At 44.1% G+C, this 14,528-nt stretch overlaps 1 protein-coding gene across 1 annotated transcript in view; it reads left to right on the top strand.

The window, feature by feature from the left end:
- Positions 1 to 14,528, top strand: part of ncoa2 (nuclear receptor coactivator 2) — a 101,076-nt gene that overhangs the window by 32,950 nt on the left and 53,598 nt on the right. Inside the window, 3 exon segments of the mRNA XM_083778260.1 lie at positions 1,467 to 1,574; positions 5,821 to 5,993; positions 12,218 to 12,321. Of these exon segments, the coding sequence (XP_083634386.1) occupies positions 1,486 to 1,574; positions 5,821 to 5,993; positions 12,218 to 12,321 (366 nt within the window). The 5' untranslated portion in view covers positions 1,467 to 1,485.

Genomic DNA, 14,528 nt, shown 5'->3' with positions numbered 1-14,528 from the left:
GTACAGACACATACAGCTCCCCTCTACTACTGAAAGTGACTGCATGAGGTCTTTCTCATTTATCTCCAAAAGCACTTGAATATGATGGAAGCTCACATTTCATATCACACACACCATGATTCCCATTTTTTTTGCATCTCTTAGCATGGCGGGATTAAATTCAAGCATGGCGCGGCACCATGCCAATAACATTGTGCAGGAAACCCTCTTGGAAATTGCAATAGATGGACAGATAGAGTTTTTATTAAAGTGTCCTACATCATAAGATGCCCAGCCCGCATGGGCTTACAAGACACTCACAAAATTGTACATATATAATAATACATATACACAAATAGACAGTTACTCATGGATACATCGTTCTCCAACGTAACTGCCATGCTTTCTCTATACATTTTCCAAAAACAAAAACTTCATTACTGAACAACCAATTTAACATAAAATACCCAGACTCAGACAATACTCAGACATCCAAAACAGATCTGGGTTCTTATCCTGAATTTTTTCAAATAAAACGTTTCTTAAATCATGGTATAGTGGACAATAGAAAACAAAATGAAACTCATCCTCTAAACTCCCAGGTCACAAAGAGCACACAGTCGCTGCTCCTCAGGAAGGCCAGTATATCTGCCAACCTCAACTGCCAGAGGTAAAGCACCAGATCTTAGCTGGGCACAGAGGGACCTCTGTCCTCTTTTTAAATTAAATGCAACATAATGTTCAGTCATGTAATCCTCTTAAATTGAATATAACTTCTCAATTTCGCCTTCTTCACAATGTCCACCCTCCATTTCTGCTGATAACATTGACAGTTTATATTTGACTGTATTAATGTTACAATGAAGGTTATTTAAAAAATTTGTTTTAAGTCAGAAATTGAGAAAATTGAGGAGACCTCTCTTATCCACGGATGATTACATATTTTATTCCAATTAAATACAATTTTTGTAAGCCCCTCTTCTGGCAGTTGGGTAAGGCGATTCCATAACCTGAATAGCTCATATTATCGTCCGTAAACACGGGAACATGATGTTTGCTGCTGCTGTGATTTGGCCTGCCTTTTTTATATGGTATTGTATGGGTTTTTCTTAGTGCCTCCCTAGCTGAACACACAGTCTTGGGCTGTGGGGTGGGGGGGGGACTGTGCTCCCATTTCTTCCTCTCTGGGGAACGCTGTACCATCAGTGAGAAATGATTGAATCTCGTTCTCTCCGCTCCATTTTGGCTCATTTCTCCGGGAGTGGATCAACCAGTGCCCCCAGCACAGGTTTGTGCTTGTGTGTAAGTGTACGTGTCCATGGCTATGCACTCGGAACAAATTGTCACCCCCTCCCATTGCAGTTGTTACATTTCAGGGCATGCTTGGGTCAACCCATCAGAAGTTGTTCTGCTGGTTGTGTTGTCCGTACCGTCACATATTAAATCCTAACAGACTTTGGTATGTGTGTGTGCTCTCTCCTGCACAGACGCTGATATGCATTGAGGATGAGTGGAGTCGGTGAAAACCCATCTGACCCTGCCAGGGCAGAGTCACGAAAACGCAAAGAATGTTCCACCGAACTCCTGGGCCCCAGGTGAGTCTTACCAATCCACACTCAAATTGGGGGACAGACTTTCCCTAAAGACCTCCTGGTATTAACTATTATTTTGGTTATTATCTTCTTAGTGATTATGCTATCGATACCTTTTTTCGGGGGGTACAGTGTGTATATATACACACTGTATATATACCGGTGTGTATATATAGTAAATATATATATAATATATAATATATATATATATATATATATAGAATATTAGTGGTCCATGACATGAAAATGTTTGAGAACCACTGCTCTAAAACAACATTGGACAATGATGTTTGACAGTCAGCAATATTGTTGCTTATTCTAGATTTATTTTCTGACTTTTTCGGATTTTCTGACTTGATCTGGCCTGTTAACATTTTCATAGACCTGGTTGCTTGTTTCCCTCTCAGTCAGTGTTGTGTGTGTGGGACACGGGGTAGTGTTGTGTGTGTGTGTGTGTGTGTGTGCGCGTGCGTGCAATCAGAAGTACTGGCAGTAGCGAAATAACAAACGCGATCTATCTAATCGTAGTAGTTAGGTACAAACCAAGTACTTTATAAGAACAATGTTAATGTAACTAAGACATTCGCTGAGCGAGCTATATTTTAAATTCAGAGATTTAGAAGGAATAAGCTAAATGGTGAGGCGACTATCCGTGAGGTAAGGTTTCTCTGCGGAGTGCGGAGACGCCGGAGAGGGAGATCCATAGGGGAGATCACATTACAGCAGCCAAAGAGGGAGGGGGGTGGGGGGGGGGTTGCGAACTGTTTTCATGCGCACATCTTTTCATTGGCTAGTTCGCTTTGCGCACATCTTTTCATTGGCTAGTTCGCTTGCGCCACGTGACAACTTCTCACTTGTTAATATAGATATTCTCTTATTCTATTATCAATTCAAATCAACATGAATACTTTGAATAGAATGTTTTATAATTTACTAAATTAATTGGTATGATTAAGCTCTGAAGCCCTATATTTTAGTGTCGCAAAAAAATAGCACAAATAGCAGGTCTACAAGGTCAGTGGTCACAAACACAAATTGCAGATCTACTGCACAAGCTACACGCCTGTGAGCTTGTAGATCAGCTATTTTGTAGATTATTGAGTATCTTTTGAAAATAATGGATTAAATGTATTGTTACAGCCCTAATTTTGGCTGTTTTTGACGATTTGCTGCAGTGTTGAGTCAGACTTGCTCCCGTTGCATTTGTTCAGCAAAGTGTCAATTGGATGTTTTGGTACTCGGGTCAAAGTATCGGGGCCAGTTCAGAGTACTGAATACCAGTATCGGAACAACTCTAGTTTTCACATAAAATAAATACAGAAAGTAACATTGTTCATTCATTTTGTAACTAACCACTCAAAGAAACAAGACACCACAATAACCCTGAGTGCCATGGAGCACATATTCAAGACAAACTTAAATAGTAATAATAAAGGCAGTGTGTCATTGGATAAAGGTTATCGAATGATTGGAATGTAAACCGACTGTTATCCCTTTCCCATCAAGCTATTTTGAGGGCTGGTTTGGATCCATAGCTAATCTCTAATCAGTTCTTTGTTTGGACAGCAAAAGAACTGTCTCTCAGCAAAAGAACTGTCTCTCAGCAAAAACACAAGAACCACGAACTAACATCAACAAAACACGAAGCTGTGCTGGCCGTGTATGAATCCAGGAAATGCCTACTGTGAAAGTTGTAATTGAGACTTGGAATTGACAATACATGCATTTTAAATGGAGGATATCTTAGTTACACCAACATTTTTCTTGTATAGTTTTGTACTTACTCTCTCTGGGTCGTCCTCAGATGAGCCCTCCATCGTCGCTTCCAGTCATCCCGGTTCTCCATACATCTGGCCAGTTCGTTGGTGCTTTGTGCTCCTGCGTAGTACATCCACATATCATATGTTAATGTGGGACGTCCTCTACTCCTCGTGTGCCCGTGTGTTGGTTGCCACAGCACTAACTTGTGTCTTTGGCAGTGTCGTGCTAGTCTCATTCTCCTGGCTGCTATTCTTTGGCTCACCCATGGCATTCCAACATACAGATTCTTGTTGGCACATGGGTACTAGTCTCTTGCTGAGCATGCAGCATTCTGGTGTAGCACCCGTCTAGAGACTTGCAGGGTTGGCTTCAGGATCCAGCATTCACTGCCGTATAGGAGAACAGACTCTACCGTTGCATAGAAGAAGCTGAGTTTGGTTTGATGGGAGAGGTTGGAGTTCCATACACTGGCAAGATCTTGCTCCATGGAGTTGACCCATGAGCCAAAGTACTTGAAGTCCTTGACTTTCTTCAGAGCAGTGCCTCCTGTTGTTATCAGAGGTGAATGCTCAGCTGGGATGTTATAAGTGATAACTTCAGTTGTCTGGGCATTCAGCCAGAGGCCAACCTTGGCACACTCTGACTCCACTCTGTTCAGGAACTCCTGAGCTTGTTCCACGTGGTCGGAGAGCAGGCTGATGTCGTCCGCGTAGTCCAGGTCCGTCAGGACTACTGTGGGGTGTCGTCTTTGGTGTTAGGGTGAGGTCAAGAATAAGATCCTGCTCTCGTCCACTGATGGCCTTCCTTAACGTGTAGTCCAGGACTATGACGAAGAGAAAGGGTGTCCCTTCCAGGAAGGGTGTCCCTTTGCAGTACCCCAGCCAAGATGTCAAACTCCTCACTGCTGCCATCTGGGGTCACCACCTTGGCCCTTGTCCCTGCGTACATGGTTTCTATTGCGTTGTGAGGGTAAATGGAATGCCGTATCCGGTTCACGATCATACGGTTGTAGACCTTTGCTGTGATACATGTCAGGCTGGTAGTTGTTTGGCTTTGAGAGGTCCCCCCAGGCACGGGATGATGTTGGAGAGAGACCACATGTAAGGCACCTTGTTGTTTAGCAGGGCAAGATTACAGAACCGTAGGATGATGTTGTTGAGCCCACGGTTCTTTACAACCTCTGGGGGTATGCCGTCCGGCCCAGCACTTTTGCCCTTTCTCAGCGAGGCTTTCGCCCTGGCTAACTCACTGACCGTGAAGGGACCATCGTTGATGTTGAGGTTCTGGAGGAATGGTGGTATGTCTTCCTCCTCTCCATCTACGTTGTGCCCAGCAACCTTCGGAAGTGGTTGAACCAAGTTGTCACTCGGAGGGCTCTCAGGGCTGAGTCCCTCACAGTCCTTCCGTCCAGTCATCTCATTGATGACCCTCCAGACCTCACCTTGTGCTTCCTGGATTCTCTGAACCCTCTCCATCAGTTCCTCCACCTTGATGTTATCAGAGGTACTGAATAGGAGCTGTTTGGCTTCCCATGTCTCTCCGCAGTTAGGTATGCGCCACCAGATGGGTGAACAGGGCACGGAGCGGGTCAAACTATGCCCCATCCCCCCTTAACAAGTTCATCTCTGCCATATTTGGTTGAACAAAGACGACCGTAGCAGTAACACTTAAGACATTTAACTTGAGTGGATATCCGATTCGTGACTACTTCAATTTGATGGGGCCCTGTGATGAAGTAGGCACAGTCGCTAAGAATAGCTTACTGTCACTGTGACTTCTAACCCTGGGGTACAGAGAGTCTGCTGAAGCCTATAAATGTAAATCTGCATAATTCATCTGCAGACAGGCACACAGGCGTTGTCTTTATTGATGCAGCGGTGCTTCATGCTTGCAAAACAGAAAAGAAAAAAAAAACAAGAAAATGCTGACTGGCTGACTGCAGATATATTTAGCTAGAGCTGTGTGTGTGTGTGGGGGGGGGGGGGGGGGGGGGGCAGGGGGGCATAGTTTGACCCCGGCCTTCACCATCGTTCCGAACTCTGCTCCATGCCAAGGTTAGCGTGAATGCTGTGCGGTGGAAGCCATTAGAGCCGTGTTGTCCACAGATGACTGATGACACTGAACCTTGGTGGAGGTGTATACATTGAACTGCTTTGATGTTCTGCCCCACGCTCTGTGCCCTGCTCACCTATTTGTTCTCCTGCTGTGAGCAGAATGTGGTGTGTTTGTGTGCGTGTGTGTGTGTCTGTCTGTCTGTCTCTCTCTCTCTCTCTCTCTCTCTCTCTGTGTCTCTTTGACAGTACCAAACACACATGAACACCCTTGCTTTAATACTACGTTCTAGCATCATTTTATTCACCCTTTCCTTAGGTTGTGTTCCTTCAGTTTTTTGTCTTCGGCTTCCTCTCGCTTTAACGTCTCCCTGGCATCCTCTGTTCCTCCCTGTTCCATCGTATCACTACATGGTTTTTCCCTTTTGTCTTCACAGCCCCAAGCGGAGCAACGAGAAACGCAATCGCGAGCACGAGAACAAATACATCGAGGAGCTGGCCGAGCTGATCTTCGCCAACTTCAACGATATCGACAACTTCAACGTCAAGCCTGACAAATGTGCAATCCTTAAGGAAACTGTGAAGCAGATCAGACAGATAAAGGAGCAAGGTACGAGGAGCACCATTTTCAGCATTGACTCTTAATTATTTACGGCGTATGCCTGTTCAATAAAGTCTCAGTGTTAATGAATAGGACTTTCGGCATAGTAACTGGTCAATGGATTGCATTTGCATAGCGCTTTTCTCCAAAGCGCTTTACAATGTACAATTTACACACCCATTCACACACAGATGACAGAGGTAACCATGCAAGGCACCAACCTGCTCGTCGGGAGCAGTTGGGGTGTCTTGGAGGAAACTTCGTTTTATTCCAAGACGGCCGCTCTCCATCGTGAGCCACTGCTGTAATGAATCCTTAGTTACCATTCAACTTGGCTGCTTTGTCTCTCACACCTTCGCCACACCGCTGATAAGACCCTGATAAAAGCCTCCATATAATGTGTCGTGTAAATAACCTAGTTAATTAAACTGTGTGTAAGGTGTATACGGTTAGGTGAATAGCAGTGTTTCTATTGTGGTTTGTAATGTTGTGAATAGGATAAAGGTAATGCTGTTTTGTACGTATGTTGTGAATAGGATGAGGCTATTCCTAGTAATTAGACTGAATAGTAATCTATAAATGTTTGTGTAGTATAAAGTTTGTACATTAGAATGAATATTTGTAAATGTTGATTTGTTTATGATGAACTTGTATGATTCCCTCCGTGAGAACCAGTAGCATGAATCTACTAAGCAATGAGCGGAGAGCTCTAGGTAAATGTGAGTCAGACTGGCTGGCCGAGGATGTCGACTTATTTTTTTTGTGACTCGCATAGAGCCAGGCGTTATGTAATGGCAAGCAATGTGATGCAAAAAATGATTCGCACACAAACACAAACTCCGTCCCTCCCTCCCCCACCCATTTCTTTTGCTCCTCTCTCCCTTTCTCAGCTGCTTTCGTTGCTCTCCTTTTTTATGCCAGGCTGGAGTCAGAGTGACATCCCCTGCCCGCCCTCTGAAGGCAGTTATTTTGTTTGTACATGGACCACAAAGCTTAACAGGACTTGTTTTTCTTTGTTCACCGCCAACTACAGATGCCTTATTCGCCTTGGAAGAGACACTGTAAAGAACTGTACAGTTCTTGTACAGTTCAGTGAGGGCACAAAACGTCTGTTTCTTGTTCCCTGATACCCTTTTTATGAACCGTGTAAGCCCTGGTACCTCATTTAGAAGTTTTTACACCGGCAGTTGTTTTAGAACTTCACTACCATAAGTCCTGGTCCACTTCCCTGGTGACTGGGATTGTAAGACTGTGGAAATAACAGTTTAGCAGTGGAGAATATTTCTTATTTCCTCTTCCAGTAACTGCTTATGGTAGCACTATACCGGATGCAGGGACTCGAAGTGCACAGATTTAACACAAGAAGACACTTTTGCTTTGAGGATGGACTTTGAAATAGAGGCCTCCAAAGGCAACACTTAATGTATCCCTGTATGTTTTATCTCATGTTGTCTCCATACATTTCCTTAATTGAATTCTGGGTGGATTTGTGTACTTGGGGGTGGGGGGGGACGACTCACCCACTAAGCCAGGCAATGTTTCAAGCTTGTTTGGTCTTAATAGACAATATGGCGGGTAATTGATTTCTTTATAGTGCCCATAAAGTAATGGCATAGCAGGGAATTTTATAGCTACTTTTACACTCTGGGCTGCTAGCCTACTAATACTATATTACAACTCAGCCCCAATAGTCTGGGGGCTGATCTGCTCTGAACTGCACTTGGATCAGAGAGGAGTTCTCTTACATTCAGCCTGATAAACACTGACCTGTGTTTAAAGAGAAATTTGTGGTCACTGGTGACCCTAACTTTTCCTAGTGTTCTAAATGCCAGTTTACAGAACTGTACTAATACCGCTTGAAACATCTGGTAGATGTCTGGATGGTGTACGTGGCCATTAGTTTCAGCCGTGTACCTGCAGAAGGACAGTAGCGCCTGGCAGGAGATAGTTGGAGCCACTGAGGGCTGCCACGGTGCTGAGTGATGGCTTTGTACTCGGGGCAGCTGTGCTGGTTTACTGGGCCCTGCTGGGCCTGCAGAGGCCCTGCTGATGCAAACATCATTAATACTGTGTGAGAGAATGAGAGAGTCGGTGCGTGTGCCACCGCAGCAGGGCGAAACCTCCTCACACACATCTGTACCCCCCCCCCCCCACCACCACCACAAAAAAAAACCCCGAAAGGCAATGGATTTGTTCCCATTTTTCGGGCCACAGAATTTCCTCACCATATGGTCAGCCGTCACATGGGCGCAGTGCAACAATCAAATGCGTCCCCCTCCAGTTACTCCGTTGGCCCCCTCATTCCTCCTCTCATGATCATCTTCAAAAGTAGGGCAGCCCGCACTCTGAACATAAGGCTTCTCTGCACGGCTATTAACCCAATCACTCACATGGAGAAATGGGGAGCTTCATTTTGCAGGTATGGGATGGACTGGAGCCTGCAGTATACTCCATATGTTCATTTCATGTAAAAAACTATAACCTAATAACAGCTACCTCACTGAATAATGAGTCTTAATGACTGCAGATGAAAGCAATCTTATCTTATCTGACGAGACATACTGAATGCATTTGTCTTGTGGCTTTCAGGTCTATAAGCCCATGGCTTCTTTGTACATGCCGTTGGTGACTAACGTTAACCTGTATACTGAAATGTCCGCTCAACACTCAGCTGTCTCAGGCAGCTGTCTATATTTCACACTAAGCTGAGAAGCAACAAACGCATCCCTTTAGAGATCGATGATCATAAAATGCTTCAACGTGTCACGTAAGGTTAGGATCTCCCATAAAGTTGAGGTTTGGTTTAGGTGAGGGTTATAAATAATTCTGTTTTGGGGCAAACATGATGCCTTGTTTTCCGATTATACAGAAATTATAAACCAGCTCGTATCTGGAATCAGGAATTGTTTACCCAGTGGAAGAAGCGGTTGTTCTCCTTCATTCCATAATAGCTCTTTCTTTTGGTACGTTGACGATGCCATCCATCCTATGGCTAGAACCAGCATGGCAGCTGCATGCTCCAACTCACTTGCACTCATTTACCGCAACCTTTCACCCCATCGGTTGCTAAGTGCCTGGGTTTACACCATGGCAACGTGTTTCGACAATGGGGCAGCATGTGAATGCTTTGTGACAGTAGAGAGAGCCTTGTTAAAAGGTCTGGCTCACAAGTGACCTGTTTAAAAGCACACCGGACTGTTTTAAAAGATAAAGTAAAACCTTTTTAACGCTGTATAAGAGTGTTTCTGTTGCCACGCTTGAGATCAGTGTTGCTTCGGTTGAATAAGTGAGCTGTAGGCCCGTGTTGTCATGTGAACTGCTGTTTTTGGAAGAGCTCTCGAAAAATATATTATTTGATTTTGTGCACCTCTAAAGCAGATCTCAAACGGCTCGCACACACTCACGCACACACACGCACGCGCGCGCACACACAGAACTAATGTGACAGTGACACACTGTCATAATCCTCCAGTATCATCACTTCAGTATCATCACTCCAGTATCATCACATCGCTACACTGACCAAATAATGACCAAATTATTCACTTCCCATATTCACCTGAAACGTGCAAAAGCACTGTCACCACTGGCAATTATACATTCACGTTAGTAAATGTAGTTTTATAAAATTTGTTCTGTACAAAATAGCATTTTGTATGTCATGACGTTGATACTCTGGTAGACGCTCTACCAGACAATGTAAACAAGCTGATATTCTTGTCCCAGAACATGACAAAAGTTATCACGTACTAGACCACTGGGAACGGTAGCCTCTCTTTTTTATGCTAAAGTAGTAGTGACAATGACGTGTATAGTCTAAACAAGCTGATATACTATAACTTATCAAGTCCAAGACCACTAGGAACAGTACTCTCTCTTTAGGTTACAGCTCCCGCTACCCTGTTTTTATACTGTCCATGTTGAGACTAGTTGAGTTTGAGTTGAGTTTGAATCTTTATTTCGGTCATTTAAAAACAAAACTATGTTGACTAATCAATGTAAATTGCTTAACAACCATGTTAAGCAATTTACATTGATTAGTCAACATAGTGACTATTTTAGCCCAAAAGGTATGGGCTGAAGCATAAAGCTTATTTTGCCCACCTTTTTACATAATAAAAAAGAAATAATAATAATAGTCTATGATAAAAGATCACAGTAGTGAGGTCCTAGTGGACACTTTTTCACGATTGGGTGCCTCTAAGCCAATGGGAGATAAAACCCATAGTCTGAACGCTGCAACATGAAGCCGTATCCTCTAAACCAATGGGAGATAAAAACCCATAGTCTCTTTGCTGCACCTGGCAGTTATGAGTGACGTGAGTCATTCTTGTTTTCCTTCTGCCATTGCCATTGTAGCATAATGTTGCTATAAGCCTTATCATTTTGCAAAAAGAGGTTATTTTATTGCTATTGCTATAGCGTAGGCACTAATTGAACAGTTTTTGATCTGTAATGCCTGGAGAAACAAGCCTGGCTTGTGGCATTAGAGAAAACTTTTCTTTCTCGTTCTCTCTGATGCCACAGGCTGGCATCACCAATCAAAACTGTTCAATTCATTACCTAAGAGTTGCTATAAGCCCAGGGCGAGATTATTATTTAATCATTATTTTATGTCCTTATTGGATTAGCCATCTAGGCCTACTTGATGATGGAACTGATGAGTTCTATTTAAAGACAGTTGATTTTAGCCTAATAAAAACGACTAAGTCGTTTAATCCGATGGATGATTTTATTATTTTTACGGCTTGGCTCTATAGGAGGCCTTTGTTATGCCTGGAAAAATACATACGCACACTCATTAGGCTTGGGAGATTGCATATTGGCAATTATGAGTCCATGGTCTGCGGGTTTTGGGGACGATTTTGGGGGGTGATTTTTGACATTTTATTTTTCCAATGTAATGTATCCTGTCCCCGGTATTGAATGGAGCGGAGTAGAGAGGAAATAGCTTTCTATTTCTTAGTTGTCTCTTTATTAGCTACTGTACCGGTTTAAGAGCAAAGCCTTGTTTATTTTTTTTAAGACGTGCCGTAAAAATGTAAGTGAAACCTAATTATTTATATCTACAGTAGCTGGTTTCTAAATAGTATGCAAAGCATCGCTGTGCAGTGCACGCTTGACGGTGCAAGGACACATTTGCCCTGCTCTCATGAGATCCTGCACATCATTCTTAACTGATTGCTGTCATTCAAATTTCTCTGTAATCTGCAAAGTCTGGATAGGAATTCCTTGTGTCGCTTATGTTTTTATCACCAGTTAATCAAAGGGTGCGATTTAAAATGTAAGTTGGCTGCCCCTGTGCCCCACACACTTTACACGTCCCTTTAGTTACGAGAGAGAGAGAGAGGGACTGATTGATTAGCCAGCAGGATTTATTATTTTGTCCGTCTTATTAAAAAGACGACAACTATGTTAAAATGAAACTTAGATGGGTGTGTTTCCAATTCGCCACATTGTTGCTTGCAATGGTCAGGTGCAAACTGGGGTAGGATGGTACTCTACAGTATAGTCTACACTGGGGTAGGATGGTACTCTACAGTATAGTCTACACTGCGTGAACGTCACTTGGTCTCCTCTCATTGCTGTGAGCTTTACTCCTGAAAAGAACAAATTGGTCAGCTAGATGGTGAGATACAGGTGCTCGCCAGCAGAAAGACATGTAATTTAATCTCGTTTGTGCTCCTCAAATGAGAGACTGCCGTCACGTTACTATAGTAACCCCGCCGTGGCACTGGACGCGTTAAGGACTGGGGAGATGTTCTCGTGTGAATATGTACAGTATGTACCTGTATTGGCAATCGCTGATTTTTGGGCTGACCACTGAATATTTTGACATAACACTTAACTGGATGAATAGATGATATTCACTACAGCCCTATTTATTTTTCTTTGTTATCACATCAATTTGATTCCGTTTGTGCTCAGTTGTGTTAAAGCTAACAAGATAATCTAAAACAAATCAACACTTTAACAAAAGTTTAAAATGAAGGGTTGTGAACTTGTGATTTACAGCCATAAGTTGTCATAGAACGAAACTATGGGCAGAAAAAGCATTGAAAATTCGATGAAGGAACCGATTGTCGACTCACTTTCCAGGTTTTAGGACCACAAACTATTTCACTCTATAGCTTAATAACTGAGCATGCAAACAGAGCAATGTACCATTTATTTAATTAATTAGGATCCATGCTCCTTTTCTTATTGTGTTCTTATTGACTCCTCATCCACAGAGAAGGCAGCAGCAGCCAATGAAGAAGAGGTGCAGAAGGCTGACGTCTCGTCGACGGGCCAAAGTGTGATCGACAAAGATGCCTTGGGACCAATGATGCTAGAGGTGGGTAGCGTTTGTCCCTCTCCATGGGGAAGGACGCGAGTTTAGTTCAATGAGTTAGTTATATCAGACATGATGGCAAAAGACTAGGAACCTCCCTAAAATATTTAGGGAGATATTTCCCCTTTCACGTCGTGATAGGGGCTACAATGAAGAAGGCTGTCCACAGAGAGCCACCCAAGTGGGCCATCAGCAGCAGGGTCTTGAGTGTGTAGCTGTGCAGGAATAATGCTGCCAGCGTCTTGTATGTGCCTCAGAATGGCCGTAAATCACAGGGCAGAGCAATGGCCTCGTTGTCCTACGGAGGGCCACTGAAGTGCTGACGTTTAATGGGAAAGAAAGCAACAGCCGTGGATGAATAAGTCCATTGAGTCTCTCCGCTCTTCCTCCAACCCACCCACCTCCCACTCTTTTTCTTGTTTGCTTCCTCTTCCTCTCTCTCTCTCTCTCTCTCTCGTGCTCTAGCGCAGTGTTCTTCCCTCTGTTCACAGCTCGATTTGTCTTGTCATGGATTATTTATAGCTCTCCTGGTCCAGCGTCACTGAATCGACATGCTAACTCACGTCTAAAAATAGCCCAGTGCAGGCTGCATGCTTTCCCATATGTTCAGCAGCCCCCAAAACACAAGAACCATCCATTCACACCCGCTATCAGCTTCCGCCACGACTCCCATCCTCCAGCAGGAGCTCATTACGTCATGGTCTGTGGGCAACGGCCGCCGCAGGAAACTCGGCCGTGCGACCTACCTCCGAGGCCCTTGACTGCCCACCCTTATGCCTGCATGGGCAGACAGAAGTCCCTGACAAAACCGTGTGCTTTTGTTTTAACCCTCTGGGAGCCAGCCTTGTTGTGCCACACACAGGCATAAGGTTTGCATGCCATGCATGGCACCGCTACTACTCGGCATGTTGACTGGGCACAAATGATTTTCATGAATTTAATCAGAAACTGTTGCTTTTGTGTCATGTCGAAATTCTGCCATGGTCAACCACAGTTCCCACTCCTCAGCACTCCCCAGCAGATAGCCACTGCTTGTTAGTTGCTACTATATCTCGGAAGTCATAACAATAATTTATTCTATGCACTTTGTGAGCACATATTGCTCCTTCAGTCCTTACTATAAGGGAGATTGGTGAAATCGGTAGTATTGTCCCTATGGGTGACCGGACTTGGAACAGGGGCTGCCACACACTCTTCCCACTTCATTTAATACGGCAGTTAACGTGGGCAGTTATGCAACATAATGTCATGTTGCAGAGGAGGGAGCCAGTTGCCAAGCGGTTTGGGGGCAGAGAGATAACATGGAAGATTAGTGTGTGTGTGTGTGTGGTGGGGGAATGTTGAAGCACTGAGAAATCGATTGTGTACATGTGTCGCTGTGTTGGGGCGTCTCTGCAGTGTATATTTAATCAGGGCATTGTAAATCAAAGTGTTTGCTAACGCTGTTGTGAAAGAACGTGTGGAAGAAGGCAACATCTGGCAGAAGAGAGTGTTTGCTCTGTCTGTTTGCCCTACTTGCCCAGTGTGTGCAGCCTTCGTGCACTCGCACAGACGGCACTTGCACAACCACACGACTCTCTTTTAAAATGGCCCGCTGACATGCGGCGAAAGATTGAAGTTATCCACAGTGGGGTTTCAGTTGATTCTGAAAATGTGCAGTTTATGGAAAGTTTGTGTACCATCTCGAACCCGTAGTTCGAGTTTCATTTGATTAATCTCCTGTTGATTACTCTCGTTGATTTTTAAGCAGATGTGCAGATCAGCAATGTTGGCATGGCTCTCTTGTTATGACACCAGCCATTGGAGCTTTACAGTCACCCCCCGTCACCCCCTCCCTCCCTGCCCCAAGGGGCCTGAGCGTTTCGAAGGCCTAATTGACACCGTCTTGTACCTAATGGCTGACCTGGGGCTGTATTCTTTCAATTAGGCACTTCCCCTCCCTCATCATCCACCTCCCGCACACACGTCATGTACATGTACCCATCATCCTGCTCCCACATCATCCATGCTTCAATGTGCACAAGTGACGGATGTGCCATGCACACTGTGGCAGCTTAGAAGTAGTGTCTGTATTACAGCCATTCCCAACTTGTGAGGCTGTGAGGATATAGCAAGTGGGCCCCCATATAACTGCCAAATAAGCGGCATTTAAAAAATAATAATCGGAGAATCTTAATTTCCCTCAATGACTAACATAATAATGTACATTT

The sequence above is a fragment of the Protomyctophum parallelum genome (genome assembly GCF_964188405.1).
Source record: "Protomyctophum parallelum genome assembly, chromosome: 12".
Taxonomy (NCBI): Eukaryota; Metazoa; Chordata; class Actinopteri; order Myctophiformes; family Myctophidae; genus Protomyctophum; species Protomyctophum parallelum.
Note: the sequence above shows the minus strand (reverse complement) of the source record. Positions and strands in the feature narration are given on the sequence as shown.